Source organism: Oncorhynchus clarkii, chromosome 5 (assembly GCF_045791955.1).
Source record: "Oncorhynchus clarkii lewisi isolate Uvic-CL-2024 chromosome 5, UVic_Ocla_1.0, whole genome shotgun sequence".
Lineage (NCBI taxonomy): Eukaryota > Metazoa > Chordata > Actinopteri > Salmoniformes > Salmonidae > Oncorhynchus > Oncorhynchus clarkii.
Genome location: NC_092151.1, coordinates 37,763,266 through 37,780,163, shown reverse-complemented (window position 1 = coordinate 37,780,163; position 16,898 = coordinate 37,763,266). Strand labels below are relative to the sequence as shown.

Genomic DNA, 16,898 nt, shown 5'->3' with positions numbered 1-16,898 from the left:
CATAGTGAAGGGTCTGAATACTTATGCAAATAAGGTATGTTTTTTATAAATTTGACAAGTAGCATAACTTATACTATACATTTGTAACAGCCTAAATGTTACGAAACATATATTCAATCAAATAAGCCTTGCGTAATTCAACACTCATAGACCTCCATACAATAAAAAGCTCATCTCAGCTCATACTCCTCCGTCTTTCCCCTATATCATTCAACTTTTAGCCAGACTATTAGTGCCGGGTCGGCCTCTCCTACGCTGCCTCTCTCTTTCACGCCAGAGCAGTCTCCCCCCCTCGCTCCCCTGCATAAATGTGGTGGGTATAAATAACCTCCTCTTCCTCCCAGAAGGCTGTGCTGTGGTGGGCGCTCTGCAGCTCTGGTGCGTCACTGAGCTGACTGACCGTGTCCTTCCACGTGTCCCTGGACTGGCCTACATGACACAGGGCAGGGAGACCTGGTCCAGAGGCTACTTCACAGGAAGCACCGCTGCCACCCACCACACCACTTAAAATGACTGAGGCCAGCTGGGCAGCTAGCTAGCACTCAGCATGCCATGGACATTCTGTTAGACACGTCAGGATGCTGTGTGTTCACACAAGCCCCGAGAACTGCCCTCAGGAAACGTTTATAAGACTATAAATACCCCAGGAGAAGAGCAGCCAGTCTCAGGTCCCACTTAAGGCCCATCAGGGAGACCACTCAGCCGGTCAGCCTCTCAGCTAGACAGGCCATCTGAGACATGTGACCGATACTGACCGCCCTGATGCCTTGTAAAGACTTCAGACAGTTTACAGCATCTAAGTAAATATAGTTTAAATCTAGTGCACATTAAAAAACAAAGTCTGCAAAGGGAGAAGTATAACATATGGTGTGTACTTGTAGTGTAGAGATGAACTATAGTATGGTGTTTATGTTGATTGGGGCTGTGGCGGAGCAGGTTATGTTGTGTTGTTCAGTGTTGTGTTGTTCCCCCTGGGTGGATACAGAGTGATGGTTTCCATAACTGTCCTCGCGTTATCTCCTGCCATGTAAAGAGATCAGAACAGTACAGACAGTTTCCACTGGGCCTACTGACGCTGACAACTGAGTTACCCCAGCCAGCTGAACACAGCTACAGGGCTAGTAGGTGTGTGGTTTGGGCCATGGGTGAAAACAAAGCCTTTTACAGACACTGAGAAATACAGTGTATATATCTGTATGGGTGGCCAGGCCACTACCACCCCCCTGTGATTATAGCCTCTTCAATTCTCTACAATGGATCGGTCTATTCCCACAGCACTGTATGTATACCATAATGCAAAATGCCTCAAGATGTAAACGTACAGTAGAGTACTGTCTGTATTTCTCTCAAAACAAAATGCCTCTCCCACAACGTGCTTCTCAGAGTAATGAAATAATTTACTGTGGTTTAAATTCTTTATGAATTGGCATTACCTTTAAAGCTGAGATCCACAAAAGGGGAAACAGCACCAACAGTTGCATTTGTTATCGTTGTTTTTTTGTGGGGGGGGGGGGGGGGTTAACAGAAGAGATGAGCATCCCGCAGCGTAAAAAAGGTCATGTGGAGTACATACGCTGCTGGTGTAATGATGTTCAAGGGAAGAAGAAAAACAAAAACTGTTCTTGTTTGAAGTAACGTCTTTGTTTTTTTTGTGATATCCTGCTATGGATTCCAGCTTCAGGAAATCTATATTAGTATAAAATTCTGTCTGAGAAATGCATGCCCAACAGACCCAGCCATACATTCGCCATGGGACATATAACTTCATTGTATGTACATTTACGGAGTTGTCTGTGAAGTGGATGATTTATCTGTTTTCATATTCAGACGCTCGGTTCAGACTGTGGTTTGCACAAAGCAGTATCCTAAGACACTTGGACAATTCCCAAAGTGAGATTAACCCAATGCTGCCAAACCACCAAGCTCAAAGCTGACATTTTAGATTTGAGTGTGTATCAATCTTTGAGGTGATATGTAACTTGGCCAGACACCTTCTCAGAGGATTTCTTCCCACTTGATTTATTCAAATGTGTGCTGTAATAAATATTTATAGCGCTCAAGAACTGAAAATTCCATAAACAAACCTAATTTGTGGCTCAGATATCACCCCTTTACTGTTGAGTGTCTTACTGTAAATACAGGGATATTATTGGGATTTGTGATTCCAAATTCCAAAAATTAAATACCAAATTCAACTTTCTGAAAACAGAATATTGCATTTCAAAATGTATTAAAATGTTTTAGCAGTTGCATGTCCAGATATGAAATGTAACTCTACAGACCTGAACTGATAAACATGGCTACGACCACATTTAGTTTCATAGTTCATATCTTTTGTTTTACATATATACTGGGATTCCTTCCACTGAGAAAATAAGGAAACTGGCCCCAGCATCACTTACCAATTTCACTTTCAAAAACAGGGAAGTGCAAATCTCCTAAACAAACATGGAGCTACATCAAAACTGGTAACAAGGCTGAGGGACTGAGCAAATACTGTACAAGAGCAAAATACTGCTTTGCTATTGACAAAGGCACTTCAACAGACATTCACCAATTCAATAGCAGTATAAAATGGTTAACTGGAGTCATACACTGACGAGAGTGGCTTGTCTATTAGCCAAGCAAAGTCACTATCAAGTGATAATTAGTGTTAGTGAGAGTCCCATCCTCCTTTTCACAGCAGCAACACAAACCGTGTGTACCTGTGGTGATTCAGAACCATTTATCAGCAGCAGAGCCATTCATCACACAGCAGGTCTGCCACTAGGCTTGGGCGGTATACCGTATATACCATATAAGGGGGTATTTGGAAAAAGCCACGGGATGGTTTTTCAATACCGTCCAAACGATTTATTTGAAGTTTTTTCAATAAATATTTGAAGCTACTTTTTAATACGTGCATTCAACTTGTGCAATACCTTGGGAGATAAACGCAATACCTTGGGAGATAAACGCAATACCTTGGGAGATAAACGCAATACCTTGGGAGATAAACGCAATACCTTGGGAGATAAACGCAATACCTTGGGAGATAAACGCAATACCTTGGGAGATAAACGCAATACCTTGGGAGATAAACGCAATACCTTGGGAAATAAAGCGGATTGCATTTTCATTTCACCCGTCAAATTATTTAACATTATGAATCTTACCTTAGTTCCCCAGAACAGTCCTCATGTGTTTGTAAATAGCACGGAAGAAAGCAGGAGCTGGTGTATTTGATTTAACTTGCTAGTTTGCTAAGTAAGTGGTTGAATTAATAAGGAGACAGGGCATCATAGTTTTATCTTTTAGGTTTTTTTCTAAAAAAAAAAATTGAACCTTTATTTAACTAGGCAAGTCAATTAAGAACAAATTCTTATTTACAAAGACAGCCTACCCATGGTCAAACCCGAACCAATCGAACCAGGAACTGTAGTGACGCACTGCATCTCAGTACAAGAGGCTTTAGAAAGCTGCACCACTCGGGAGCAGTGTTTGAGAAGTCAAAGCTCTTTGGAAGGGTTATTTGTACAGCTGCACACAGATCCACAGCGTGTACACATGCTGCTCCATAGCCAGTACTGTTCTTCCTTCAGACAAGCATGAGTCAGAACTGTTTTATTTTGCACAATGTCTCTCTTTCACATTTGCTAATAAATGTCAAAACTCACAACAAAAAATGAGGTAGCTACTACCTATACTTGTATAACTTTATGAGCTGGTTTTAACATCTTTGCAATTAATTTATTTTTGTTTGACCTCATTAGCATGTTTATCTAGCAGCCTCTATTGAAATCCGCTATTAGTTTGTTATAATTATGTTAGCATTCTGGTAAGAGACACCCAATGGGCTTTTGTTTTTAGCACCCCCTGGTGTATGAAGACAGTAACAAATACCGTGATGAGAGAAGGACAGTATGACGATATGAAAAACTACCTGCCACCGTACGGATCCTCTCCTGTCCCAGATATCAGCCTAGGCCCCTCAGCCGAGCCCCAGACCAGGCCAGACCCGGCAGAACCCAGTGCCAGACATCAGCCTAACGTACGGTGCCCCAGACAGATATTACACAACCACTGCTTCTCCGCAGGGTTCCAGAGAACTCAGAGGAGTCTCTGGCATTCGTAGACAGATTCATCTATTGCTCTGTGACAAGGAAGACGGCCCCACTGTGTCAAAGCCAGAGACACAGAGGTAAGAGCCAGCACTATCTCAGACTGACTGACAGAATATCAAATGGCATGCAGATTGGTAGAGCAAAGTCTATACTCTTCACAGAAATTGTGGAAAGTTCTAGAAATATGTGAATACAATGGTTGCTATTTGGATATGTCAGATAAAAATGGCATGAGGCACAAAGATAGAGACAGAGGGAGATTTACAGAGGCCATTAAAATGTCAGAAGTTAAAGCCGTCAGAAGAGAGGTTGTGTGGTTGAAAGCAGCAGTGAGTGGCACATACTGGATCTAAGGCACAGGCTCTTTCATCACTCTGGAGCCAGATGGCATAGTGAGCATTAATGCCATTCCTGTGAGGTGAGTGTCGTGGCTGAGAGGACACCTGTCTGAGTGTGAGCTTGTGCAGGGCTCTAAATTGAAAAAATAAATAAATAAATGGTAGTGCTGGTGCTCCCAACTTAAAGTTAGGAGCACCAGGAAATAAGATTTTTACAGCCTATATTGGGCCTATATGAATTCTGTGCCCTAAAAACTAATATGTAAAACTTAATGCATTACTTTATTATAAAAGCTAACATTGAGATGAATACCTTTCATTGAAATGACATTTGTGGAACATTAAGTTTCTACATTGCATAAACACACTTTTCCAATTAAGATGCATTACATAAAGTGTACACTGTCTCTTTAAAAAAGGTCAGGTATGTGATGACATGCAAGAGATTGGTCATTCATTTATTTATGCGATCATTGATCTTCTGAAAAAGCCATCCCTTTTCCTTTCTATAATTTATAGAATAATTTTGCACGCCCAATTTTTCAGTTTTTGATTTGTTAAAAAAGTTTGAAATATCCAATAAATGTCGTTCCACTTCATGATTGTGTCCCACTTGTTGTTGATTCTTCACAAAAAAATACAGTTTTATATCTTTATGTTTGAAGCCTGAAATGTGGCAAAAGGTCGCAAAGTTCAAGGGGGCCGAATACTTTCGCAAGGCACTTTAGCCTTTTAAATTATAAACTTGGATTAGCTAATCCACTGTGCCATTGGAACACAGGAGTGATGGTTGCCAATAATGGGCCTCTGTATGCCTATGTAGATATTCCATAAAAAAATCTGCCAATTCCAGTTACAATAATCATTTACAATATTAACAATGTCTACAATGTATTTCTGATCAATTTAATGGACAAAAACAAGGAAATGTCTAAGTGACCTCAATTATTTATTTTTTAAATATAGAGCTCTGCACAAGCTCACACTGAACGGGTATACACACACGTTCTGTCACCCCCCCCCAACAAAATATAAATAAAACATGAGACTCACCCGTGAGATAGTGAGGGGCAGACAGAAGTCCTTTCCTCCCTGCAGTCTGAAGCCCCAGGGGGCGGGGCCAACCAGGGAGACACTGTAGTTGCTGCTCATGATTCTCCTGCAGAAACAAACACACAAAAAAAGCAGACAAAACATGAATAAAATCAGGACCTTTATGGGTTATACAGAAGACACAGCACTCCACATCTGCAATGTGTGATTGGTTACAGGATCTGAGGCGTTTGACGCTAGTTCCTGCGCCACAGTAGGGCCATTTAAATATATATTTTTAATATGTATTATTTTTTTCAATGCCTTCTTGAACATGTGAACTTTCATGTGCCTTAATTAAACATGTATGGGATCTGTAAATATACACACATTTTTATTATGAGTTTAGCCAAGTGGAGAAAGCACAGCTATACAGGGAGAAAGACAGGATTCTTCCTGGCCAGTCATGATTGGCTGAGATAATGGATTTGGTTGGACATGAGGTGACATACCAAACAGGACTCATGTCACAGGCTTCTATAATAACAGAATGAGATTTTCCCTAGTCAGTATATAAAGTAGATCTTTGCTACCCCGGATTAGAGGTCGACCGATTAATCGGAATGGCCGATTATTTAGGGCAGATTTCAAGTTTTCATAATCGGAAATCGGTATTTCTGGGCGCCGATTGTTTTTATTTAATTTGTATACCTTTAACTAGGCAAGTCAGCTAAGAACACATTCTTATTTTCAATGACGGCCTAGGAACGGTGGGTTAACTGCCTCGTTCAGGGGCAGAACGACAGATTTTCACCTTATCAGCTCGGGGGATCCAATCTTGCAACCTTACATTTAACTAGTCCAATGCAATAACGACATGCCTCTCTCTCGTTGCACTCCACAAGGAGACTGCCTGTTACGCGAATGCAGTAAGCCAAGGTAAGTTGTTAGCTAGCATTAAACTTATCTTATAAAAAACAATCATAATCACTAGTTAACTACACATGGTTGATGATATTACTAGATATTATCTAGCGTGTCCTGTGTTGCATATAATCTAACTGAGCATACAAGTATCTCAGTATCTGACTGAGCGGTGGTAGGCAGAAGCAGGTGCGTAAACATTCATTCAAACAGCACTTCCGTGCGTTTTGCGTCAAACATTGCGCTGTTTATGACTTCAAGCCTATCAACTCCCAAGATGAGGCTGATGTAACCGAAGTGAAATGGCTAGCTAGTTAGCGCGCGCTAATAGTGTTTCAAACATCACTCGCTCTGAGCCTTCTAGTAGTTGTTCCCCTTGCTCTGCATGGGTAACGCTGCTTGATTGTGGCTGTTGTCGTTGTGTTGCTGGTTCGAGCCCAGGGAGGCGCGAGGAGAGGGACAGAAGCTATACTGTTACACTGGCAATACTAAAGTGCCTATAAGAACATCTAATAGTCAAAGGTTAATGAAATACAAATGGTATAGAGGGAAATAGTCCTATAATTCCTACAACCTAAAACTTCTTACCTGGGAATATTAAAGACTCATGTTAAAAGGAACCACCAGCTTTCATATGTTCTCATGTTCTGAGCAATGAACTGAAACGTTAGCTTTCTTACATAGCACATATTGCACTTTTACTTTCTTCTCCAACACTTTGTTTTTAAACCAAATTGAACATGTTTCATCATTTACTTGAGGCTAAATAGATTTTATTGATGTATTATATTAAGTTAAAATAAGTGTTAATTCAGTATTGTTGTCATTTTGTCATTATTACAAATAAATAGATTAAATAAAAATCGACCGATTAATCGGTATCGGCTTTTTTGGTCCTCCAATAAATCGGTATCGGCGTTGAAAAATCATACTCGGTCGACCTCTACCCCGGATATTTGGAAAGATACAGTATAGCTATGCACAACTGAACAAGTGTGGATGCAACTCACAAACATTGCTGCCATGTATTTAGCTGGGTTTAAGTAGAGACTGCTTTCTGGAGGACAATGCCATGCTTACTCACATGGATGGGTTGGGGATATAGCTTGAGGGTGTGAACGATGCTGAATGGGCATAAACAAAGAGGGCTGTCTCCCTAGTGTGAAAATCTCAAAATCTTTCATAGGGCATTTTATCCTATTTGTTTTTTGAGTGGGATAACAATTGTATCAACTTTTAAAGCAGCATAACTATGAGTATGTACTTTTATAACATGTAAAAAAATAAGCAAATCACATACATTTGACATAAATCTCAATAGAGAAATATGGTCACATCTTAATATTGAATGAAAAACATAAAATGTCAGCAAACCCACAAGTCTCAGCTGTTCAGTGGGTCACCGAATAAGAGTACTTACTATAAGACAAAAGATTGTCAAGCTCCAAATACCTGCAGTGTCCCGCAATGCTTGACTCAGCCGTTTCCATGGAAGCCAGATGGGCTACAAGTTAGGGCTTACTTTATTACAGTCTTGTTATTAGTCAGTTACATTTGTACTTAACGATAACACATGGTGATATAAATCTGATCTACACAGGGGTTGACATTTTAACCCTCTTCTTTCGAACCATCTGCAGAGACAGTGGATATGAACGTTTGGACATGGGTCTTGAGTCTTGACGCTGCAGCTTAACCAGAATCAACACCGCTATTCAGAGAAGTGAAGCATATTTTCCTCTATGAGAGACAGACACATTCAAGTTTTATTTTTGTTCGAGAAAAGATGGACCAGCACGTTTTATACCAGGGGTGTCAAACTAAATTTGCCCCGGGGGCTGCAGTCGGTCTTCAATGAGGTCCGGAGGGAAGCACAGAATTAATTTTATATTTCCTTGCCGTCAGTTTGCAAAAAAAAAAAAAATTCTGGAGCTGGACACCGTCAAGACTGTATGAATGTACGTCCATTATAATTTCTACACAGTTTAGATTTTTTTTTGTGGTCCTTTCTTGTTTGTATTTGTTTTTTTTTGGTGGGGTAGACCAACTTCAATATTGCAGACTGGAACTTCCATAATTATATGTATCCTTTCCAATCCCCCATATATTTTGTGTACGCACACACACACACACACACACACACCTTTTAAAATATATTTTAGTTTAATATTTTCCACTAACCATACCACCCCTCTCATAATTGGAGTAAACTAATGAACACTTAGGCTTCTACTTCCAGCTTATACAAACTATATACATTTTATGAGTTAGTGCCTTTGGAAAATATTCAGACCCCTTGACTTTTTCTACATTTTGTTACATTACAGCCTTATTCTAAAATAAATTACACACAATGACAGTGAAAACAGGTTAAAACATTTTTGCTAATTCATTAAACCTAAAACACAGAAAAATCGTATTTACATAAGTATTCATACCCTTTGCTATGAGACTCAAAATTGAGCTCGGGTGCATCCTGTTTCCATTGATCATCCTTAAGATGTTTCTATGACTTGGGAGTCCACCTGTGCTAAATTCAATTGCTTGGACATGATTTGGAAAGGCACATGTCTGTCTATACAAGGTCCCACAGTTGACAGTGCATGTCAGAGCAAAAAACCAAACCATTAGGTTGAGGGAATTGTCCGTAGAGCTCCAAGACAGGATTGTGTCGAGGCACAGATCTGGGGAAAGAGTACCAAAAAAAATGTCTACAGCATTGAAGGTCCCCAAGAACACAGTGGCCTCCATCATTCTTAAATTGAAGATGTTTGGAACCACCAAGACTTTTCCTAGAGCTGGACGCCTGGCCAAACTGAGCAATAGGGGGAGAAGGGCCTTGGTCAGAGAGGTGACCAAGAACCTGATGGTCACTCTGACAGAGCTCTAAAGTTCCTCTGTGTAGATGGGAGAAACTTCCAGAAAGACAACCATCTCTGCAGCACCCCACCAATCAGGCTTTTATAGTAGGCTGGCCAGACAGAAGCCACTCCTCAGTAAAAAGCACGACAGCCTACTTGAAGTTTGCCAAAAGGCACCTAAAGGACTCTGACCACGAAAAACAAGATTCTCTGGTCTGATGAAACCTACATTGAACTATTTGGCCTGAATGCCAAGCGTCACGTCTGTAGGAAACCTGGCACCATCCCTACAGTGAAGCATGGTGGTGGCAGCATCATGCTGTGGGGATGTTTTTTAGCGCCATAGACAGGGAGACTAGTCAGGATCGAGGCAAAGACAAACAGAGCAAAGTATAGAGAAATCCTTGATGAAAACCTCAGATTGGGGTGAAGGTTCACCTTCCAACAAGACAACAACCATAAGCACACAGCCAAGACAACGCAGGAGTGGCTTCGGGGCAATTCTCTGAATGTCCTTGAGTGGCCCAGCCAGTGCCCGGACTTGAACCCGATCAAACATCTCTGGAGAGACTTGAAAATAGATGTGCAGCAACACTCCCCATCCACCTGACAGAGCTTGAGAGGATCTGCAGAGAAAAAAGGGAGAAACTCCCCAAATAACTGCCTTGTTCAGGGCAAGACGACAGATTTGTACCTTGTCAGCCCGGGGATTCCATCTTGCAACCTTTCGGTTACTGGCCCAACACTCCTACCCGCCAGTCTACCTGCCGCCCCATATGGCATTTGGGACGGCAGGTAGCCTAGTGGTTAGAGCGTTGGACTAGTAACCGAAAGGTTGCAAGATGGAATCCCCGGGCTGACAAGGTACAAATCTGTCGTCCTGCCCCTGAACAAGGCAGTTTACCCACTGTTCCTAGGCCATCATTGAAAATAAGAATTTGTTCTGAACTGACTTACCTAGTTAAATAAAAGGTTAAAAAAACACCGCTGTCCATTTTTTGGTGCTTAAATTAAACTGGTACACTTTATTTTTCACAATTTTCTTCCCCCTTCCACTTTTGTGGTAATGCTGCAATTAGTAGGTTGAAATTTTGGGTACAGCAGACATTTCTATATATTTTAACTGCATGTGTGACAACTCCTTTTTTATTTTATTGAAAAATGTGTATATTTTTTTATCAATTAGTATATTTGAGTTTAAAAACAATATATGTTGTATTATTTGTTCTGTATTTTTCTGGTGGATTTAACAGAAATTGCAACCAACTTCCTATGGCTTGTTTTAGATTATTGACTTTAGGTCACTAGGTGTAGGCAAGACCATAAGCAAATAGGTAGACTGATATGACTAAAGAGTTCATCAGGGCGATTTTTCCACAAATACACAGGTAGTCTTTTCCATGGTAGCAAGATCTTATCTATTTTTGCTAACATTTTCTTCAAATTTATTGGAGTGAGAATTTATTTCTTTTGGAATATGTATACCAAGTATGTCCACATAAACTACACAGTAATGTAATTGGATTTGAGTAATCTTGAAGTATATTCAGTTCAGCTCCAGAACAAACAAAAAAATATCTCTGTTGCCAGAGAATTTAATGTTCATTTCTCTACCATAAGCTGCCTCCAACATCGCTTTAGAGAATTTATCAGTACATCCAACCAGCCTCACAATCGAAGACAACGTGTAACCACGGCAGCCCAGGACTTCCAGATTCTTCACTGCGTGGATGTCACCCGGACAACTGATGAAAATGAGGAGTATTTCTGCCTGTAATAAATCCTTTGTGGGGAACAACTCATTCTGATTGGCTGGACCTGGCTCCCAAGTGGGTGGGCCTATGCCCTCCCATGGCTGTGCCCTGACCCAGTCATGTGAAATCCATAGATTAGGCCTACATGAACTAACTTGCATGTTGCATTTATATTTTTGTTCAGTATAAGAACAAAACAGACCCAGAAAAAAAAACCTTTCGTGTCAACATAACCTTCAAAGCAACAATAAATTAAATGAGAGCCGATTTATTTTATTTCACAAAAGTGTCTTCCCTACTGAGGTCACAAAGAACAAATCAATCCACAACTGAAATATCATTAGCGGGTGAAAACGGACCGTCCCACAACAGTGCTGTGCCTATTTCAGCTTTGTGTGCGTGTGCCACCGTGTACATCAGCTTACACGGAGTGTAGTGTGCAGTCAAGTATTTAAAGAGTGGGAGTTGAGTTGGGAAGGCTACTGCTGATAAGTGGAGTGGAGTGCTATGTAGATCCAGCATAACCCAAACAAACGTTCCTCCTCAACAATAGATTACAGACTAGCAGTTTACTGAGGAACCCCAAAACTAGCCACGATCAATTCTAGCTTATATCGAATAAATTTCCACTGTTTGTCATTCTACCAATGTCATCTCAAAACCTGGCTAGATAGATGGCTAAATAACTCTAAGTTCTCTCTCTTGTAGAGCCCAAACGAAATATCAGTTTGCCGATATTATCCTTTTAACAACTGCTCTTTTGGATGGCAATTTACGAGAATTCAGTGTGGGAAAATGACACTTTGTAATTTACCCACTGTAAAACAGTACATCGGCAGGTATAAATCAGTATCGGTAGGTTTTGCTTACCCCCCCCCAAAAACAAATCTGAATCAGACCCAAGAAAACATCTTGGTAGGCTCTACCCTCTTGTATTCCATCGACTGTTAGTGTGGAACAGGCCCAGGTGGACTAGATTATAGCACAGCACTCAATGTTCCAGACAGTAGAACTGAGCTAATTATTACTTCTTGATCCAGCTCTCTACAGGAGCAGGCCACTGGCAGGAGAGGAGAGGTACATAGGTCATAGGGCACGAGACCAGCGAGGACTGTGAGGTAGGCCAAAAAACTATACCCATGTAAAAGCAAAAGAGAGAGGATCCAGCTGTGTTTGTAGTGAACTGAAACAACACTTTGAACTGAGAAAGTCTCCCTTCACTGAACACACTACTGAGTTGTTAACACTGTCCTACTTTAACATGGTCCAGGGCAGGGGGTGGAGGGGAAGACTATTGGCTCCTGATAAGATATCATCTAAAACTTTCCCCACTATGTTAAGGCCCAATCTACTTTTTTTTATTTTTTTTATCATCTTTCCGCACAATAATAATGACTTTTACGTCACATCTCAGATTTCTGTGGCAAATCTTACCATATCCTGTATCAAAACTGTCCTTTGTGAAAGTGATCAGGACAGAGATATGGAGTCATGCCAGCAGCATCACACCTCACTGACACAACAGGCTACGACACACCCAGGAAGTTACATATTTTTGTAAAAAGCGTTATTTTACCAGGTAAATTGACTGAGAACACGTTCTCATTTACAGCAACGACCTGGGGAATAGTTACAGGAGAGAGGAGGGGGCAGAATGAGCTAATTGTAAGCTGGGACGAGAGGGCCAGACACAGATGGTGAGGACAGACCACCCGTAAACATACAAACTCAGTAAGAGATATGAAAGAAAAAGAGAAACAATCTAGAGGAAGATATTGCTTAATTCATGCCCTTCGTTATAAAAATTGACAGCGCCAGGTCTCTAACATGTTTCAACTGATAGGCCAATTAGGTGTTCTTAAAAAAATATATATATTTTTTTCTATTAAGTGTTTCATACACTCTTAGGGAAAAAAAGGGTTCCAAAACAGTTCTTCCCCTTTTTGGTTCCATGTAGAACCCTTTCCACAGAGGGTTCTACCTGGAACCAAAAAGGGTTCTTCAAAGGGTTATCTTATTTTGACAGCCAAAGAAACCTTTTAGGTTCTAGAAAGCACCTTCCTACCCACTAGCTCATCTCTGAATTTTAAGCTAAACTGAGGTGATTAAGGTATTGTACTGTGATTACCAGCGATATCCATCAACTAGTGAATCCCCAGTGTAAAACCGTGTAAATGCTGTCAGATCTTCAGACTGATCTCTCTATAGGGCTTAGTACTGTAGGCTGGTGCTTGGGCTGGTGCCACTGCCTGTTGCGGAGAGAGCAGCAGTAACAGACAGAGCCAGAGACACACCCTGGAAGGCCAGGGACACGTTGGAACTCAATCCAACACCACTACCCAGTGACTGAGCCTTTCACTGGAGCCCCGAGGGCTTGACTGATTGGTGCTGCCACATTTGTCAACCACCTGGCAAGAATGTACTATACTGTAGGACTTTGAGGGGGGGGGGGGGGGGGGTACAAGACAGGACTAACAGTGTGTCCTACTGACTCAGACTCACCCCCATGTTGCTTTACCTGAACGGACAATACCAATCGTCAGACACACATTATGGCATGTATGGTGCAGTTGAGCCTTTCATGCGCTGTTGAATTTCATTGGTTTTGACACTGCCTATTTTTACATTCCCTTTCCATTGAAAATAAGCAGAAGTATAATTATTGAACAACTAAATCATTGTGAGTTGAGACGTGACACAGGAGTGAGTGAGCTAGCAGAAGTCCAGACTCAGAGATTTCATGTCCAGGAAGGAATAAATAAGAGGTTCTGAAGGAGATCGCCAAAACTCTGACTGGTGAAGAGAGACCTCAGGCATCTCTCTACCACACACACACCTCTGTGAAGGAAAAAGTGCTGTCAAATGGTTGGACTAAGGGCTTTGTGAGTACGGGTCCACACATGCCCATGTGTACATCTAGTGCACTTTAAACCATGTTGCAGGTTAATGTGTACACATGACCTCTTCCCATCACACAAGTTAGACGTTGACACAAAAACACAATGAGACTGATTGAGTGTATAGACCATAACACTGTTGCAAGAGCAGTTAGTCAATTAGCCCCATTATGCAGGTGAGACTACCCACTATTGTAGATGAAGTCAGTGTGAGGTCGGTTTGGTTCTGCTTCAAGACTAAGTATTGTCACCCATGGTTCCTTATGGAACGTGCACAGATGTTAGCTTTTTTAGCACCGTTTCCTGGGACATCAGTAAACACCATAGAAGATAACAGGTTGAGCATGATGTGAACCACAATGATTCACCACAGCTTCTAAAACAGACATTGCCAATACATTTTATCCGTATCCAACAGGGACACTCATTTCAGTTGAAAAGGGAGATAACAAATGTTCTGCTGGGGAGGAGTTCATGAGTAATACTGCCTTGTCATCCAAAACATGATGTTTCAGTGCTGTAAGTCATGCCGTCAGTCATACCTCCACACTGTGGCCTGGGGAGTAAATGGTGAACCCCTGAGGGTCAGAGCACCACCTGCTCCAGCATGTCACCTGACCTCTACCGTACACCCCTCCCCTCTCCTACCTCAGTCAGACTTCTTGCCCACTGGTTATGTGGCTGACTGATCACACCTGGAGCAGGTGTGGCAGACTCTAACACAGGTAGTGGTGAATCACTGGCAGCCAGGAGGGGAGAGCAGTGGGACAGAAGGAGGGGAGGGAGGGGGGAGGGGAGGGAGGGGGAGGGAGGGGGGGTCACACACCTGGAGAACAACAGGACACACGCCCCTCCAGCCTCAGACACACGCGTACTGATGTACTCATTATAGGCACCCTTCTCCGTTCTCCAAAGTGACCCAGGGCTGAGGTGAGCTAACTATGTCCAGGGCTCAGGGGAAATTACAAGCCCAACAGCACCAACCTAGAGTTCACCAAGAGGACAATCTGGCACTAACCATGTTTTCAGAGTACAACAAATTGGGTGGCTACTAATTATATGCCACTTTACTAAGGAAGCAAAACAACAGAAACAATGGGGAGTGACCTTTAACTCAGACTTCCTTCCTAACCTCTCCAAATGTGCAAATCAATAGTGGGTCAAGGATCAAATCTTTCACACTGCACATCTGAGTATAGGTCAAGGTCTGCAGTTCAGTTTGCACAGTTGATGCATTGATTATTTTCTAAGTACGCCACACTAAACTGTCATCATAACTTCAGAAGTTCCTGTGATAATTTCTACGGTTTCAGGACATGAGGTTTTCCTCGGGTGATGAAAAACAAGCCACTATCCACTCAGAAATGCCGGTCGGCACTTAGCAAACAGAAGTAGATTATTTAGTTTGTCCAAAACAAACGTTAGCCGTACAAGACACAGACTCCCTCTAAACTAACTCCACAGCAGCTTAACCTCTGTCCAGCATAAGGCTGTTTAGAAATGCTCATGACAAAAACACATACCTGTCGATTGTTACAAATGTGTCTACTCTGTACACCGGTCACCTGATGTAAAAAATAATTTAAAAAACTCCCACTATGTTCTGACCTTCACTGATTAGACATTTAAAAATAGCTCCTGTAATTATAGTTCATGTCAACAGAGCAGTCACGCAAACTGGACTAGAGACACATGACGTTTTTTTTGTTTTAACTGAGCCTTGGTAGTACCCAAAGCACACTATGCTCAGTGTAATATTGAACAAAGTTAACTTCATGTCAATGCATGCCTGTCTTACACACCCTATTCTGGTACAATGCAAAGGAAATAAATACCTTTCACAATTTTTCACACAGATCTCAACATGTTCCCTTTCCTTGCCAAGTATTAGGCTACATTGCTGTACTTGGCTACATAATAGTACACCAAGTATTAGGCTACAGTAAATTCACATTCAAATCTCTTCCTCTCTTTGTAGGACAGTGAGTGTATTTGTGCCACCAATGTCTCAATAACTATAACATGTTATATCAACCTTTAAAATTGTCTATAAAACGAAACAATACTTCAAACAAAGCTTTTTATGAATATATAATAAAAACTTGGCTACAGTATCCTCCACCACTATTGTTTTGTGGGTGGGTGTGACTACGCACACTAGCTCGTATCTCCTTTAAACAAAAATAAAAGTAGCCTAACAATTGCCTATCCATCTATTTCGAATAGTTTTCCCTTTCAATGTATGTGTCGGTCCCCCTCTGTATGTTTTGTGCTCACCTTTTCGTGGATGAGGCAAAGCCGGTTTGGTCGAGGTGTTGAGGTGTGAAAGCGTGTGACCGTTCTGCCGCTACCACGAGTTTCAGACTGAACTGAAGTGAACGGAACTATGACTTCCGCATCGCCCTATCTCATCTGACTGGCCCATACCACGGTAGGCGGGCAATCCCGGTTACTTCAGTAAGCGCGACAATGTTCCAGAGTGTTAAAATCAAATTGGTACATTTTACTTGCAAGATGGTTACATTTGTACCCACTTGTTAAGAATATCTGTACAATTGTAAAGGAAGAAAAACGTATAGACAATTCAATGACTGCCTGCCTATGCCTAGCCTATAGATAGATATGTTTCACAAATCATCTATAACCCTACTAGCAATCATACTACATAAAGGGTCATGTAAAATGTCAATGATCAAAAAGGTCATCGACCAAAGGTCCTTGGTCAAAGGTCATTGGATCAGAATATCATATCGAATTTAATAATAAAGTGTATTGTTATCGACTAAACATAAAATATCCAGTTGTATTCATTTCAATGTGGTTTCATTTGAATTATGTATGGATGTGTCTTGATGAACAGAATGAATAGGCTTTTCCTCGGGTGGATGAGAGTCAAAGAGAAAGGGAGTGTTTATGTTTGTTAAATAAATCAAATAAGGGAAGATAGGAAAAGAAAGGGAACAGGGAAGTGAAAGGATCGGGGAAGAGG

General features: G+C 41.4%; 1 protein-coding gene across 3 annotated transcripts in view; it reads right to left on the bottom strand.

Annotated features, from left to right (window-relative positions):
* Window positions 1-16,334, bottom strand: part of LOC139408777 (PDZ and LIM domain protein 5-like) — a 69,817-nt gene extending 53,483 nt beyond the window's left edge. For all 3 annotated transcript variants that reach the window (XM_071153088.1, XM_071153089.1, XM_071153090.1), the window contains exons 1-2: window positions 16,187-16,334; window positions 5,495-5,600 (exon numbers count right to left, since the gene is read on the bottom strand). In XM_071153088.1, coding sequence (XP_071009189.1) covers window positions 5,495-5,593 — 99 coding nt within the window. In that variant the 5' untranslated portion in view covers window positions 5,594-5,600; window positions 16,187-16,334. The remainder of the gene's footprint in view (window positions 1-5,494; window positions 5,601-16,186) is intronic.
* Window positions 16,335-16,898: the final 564 nt, after the last annotated feature.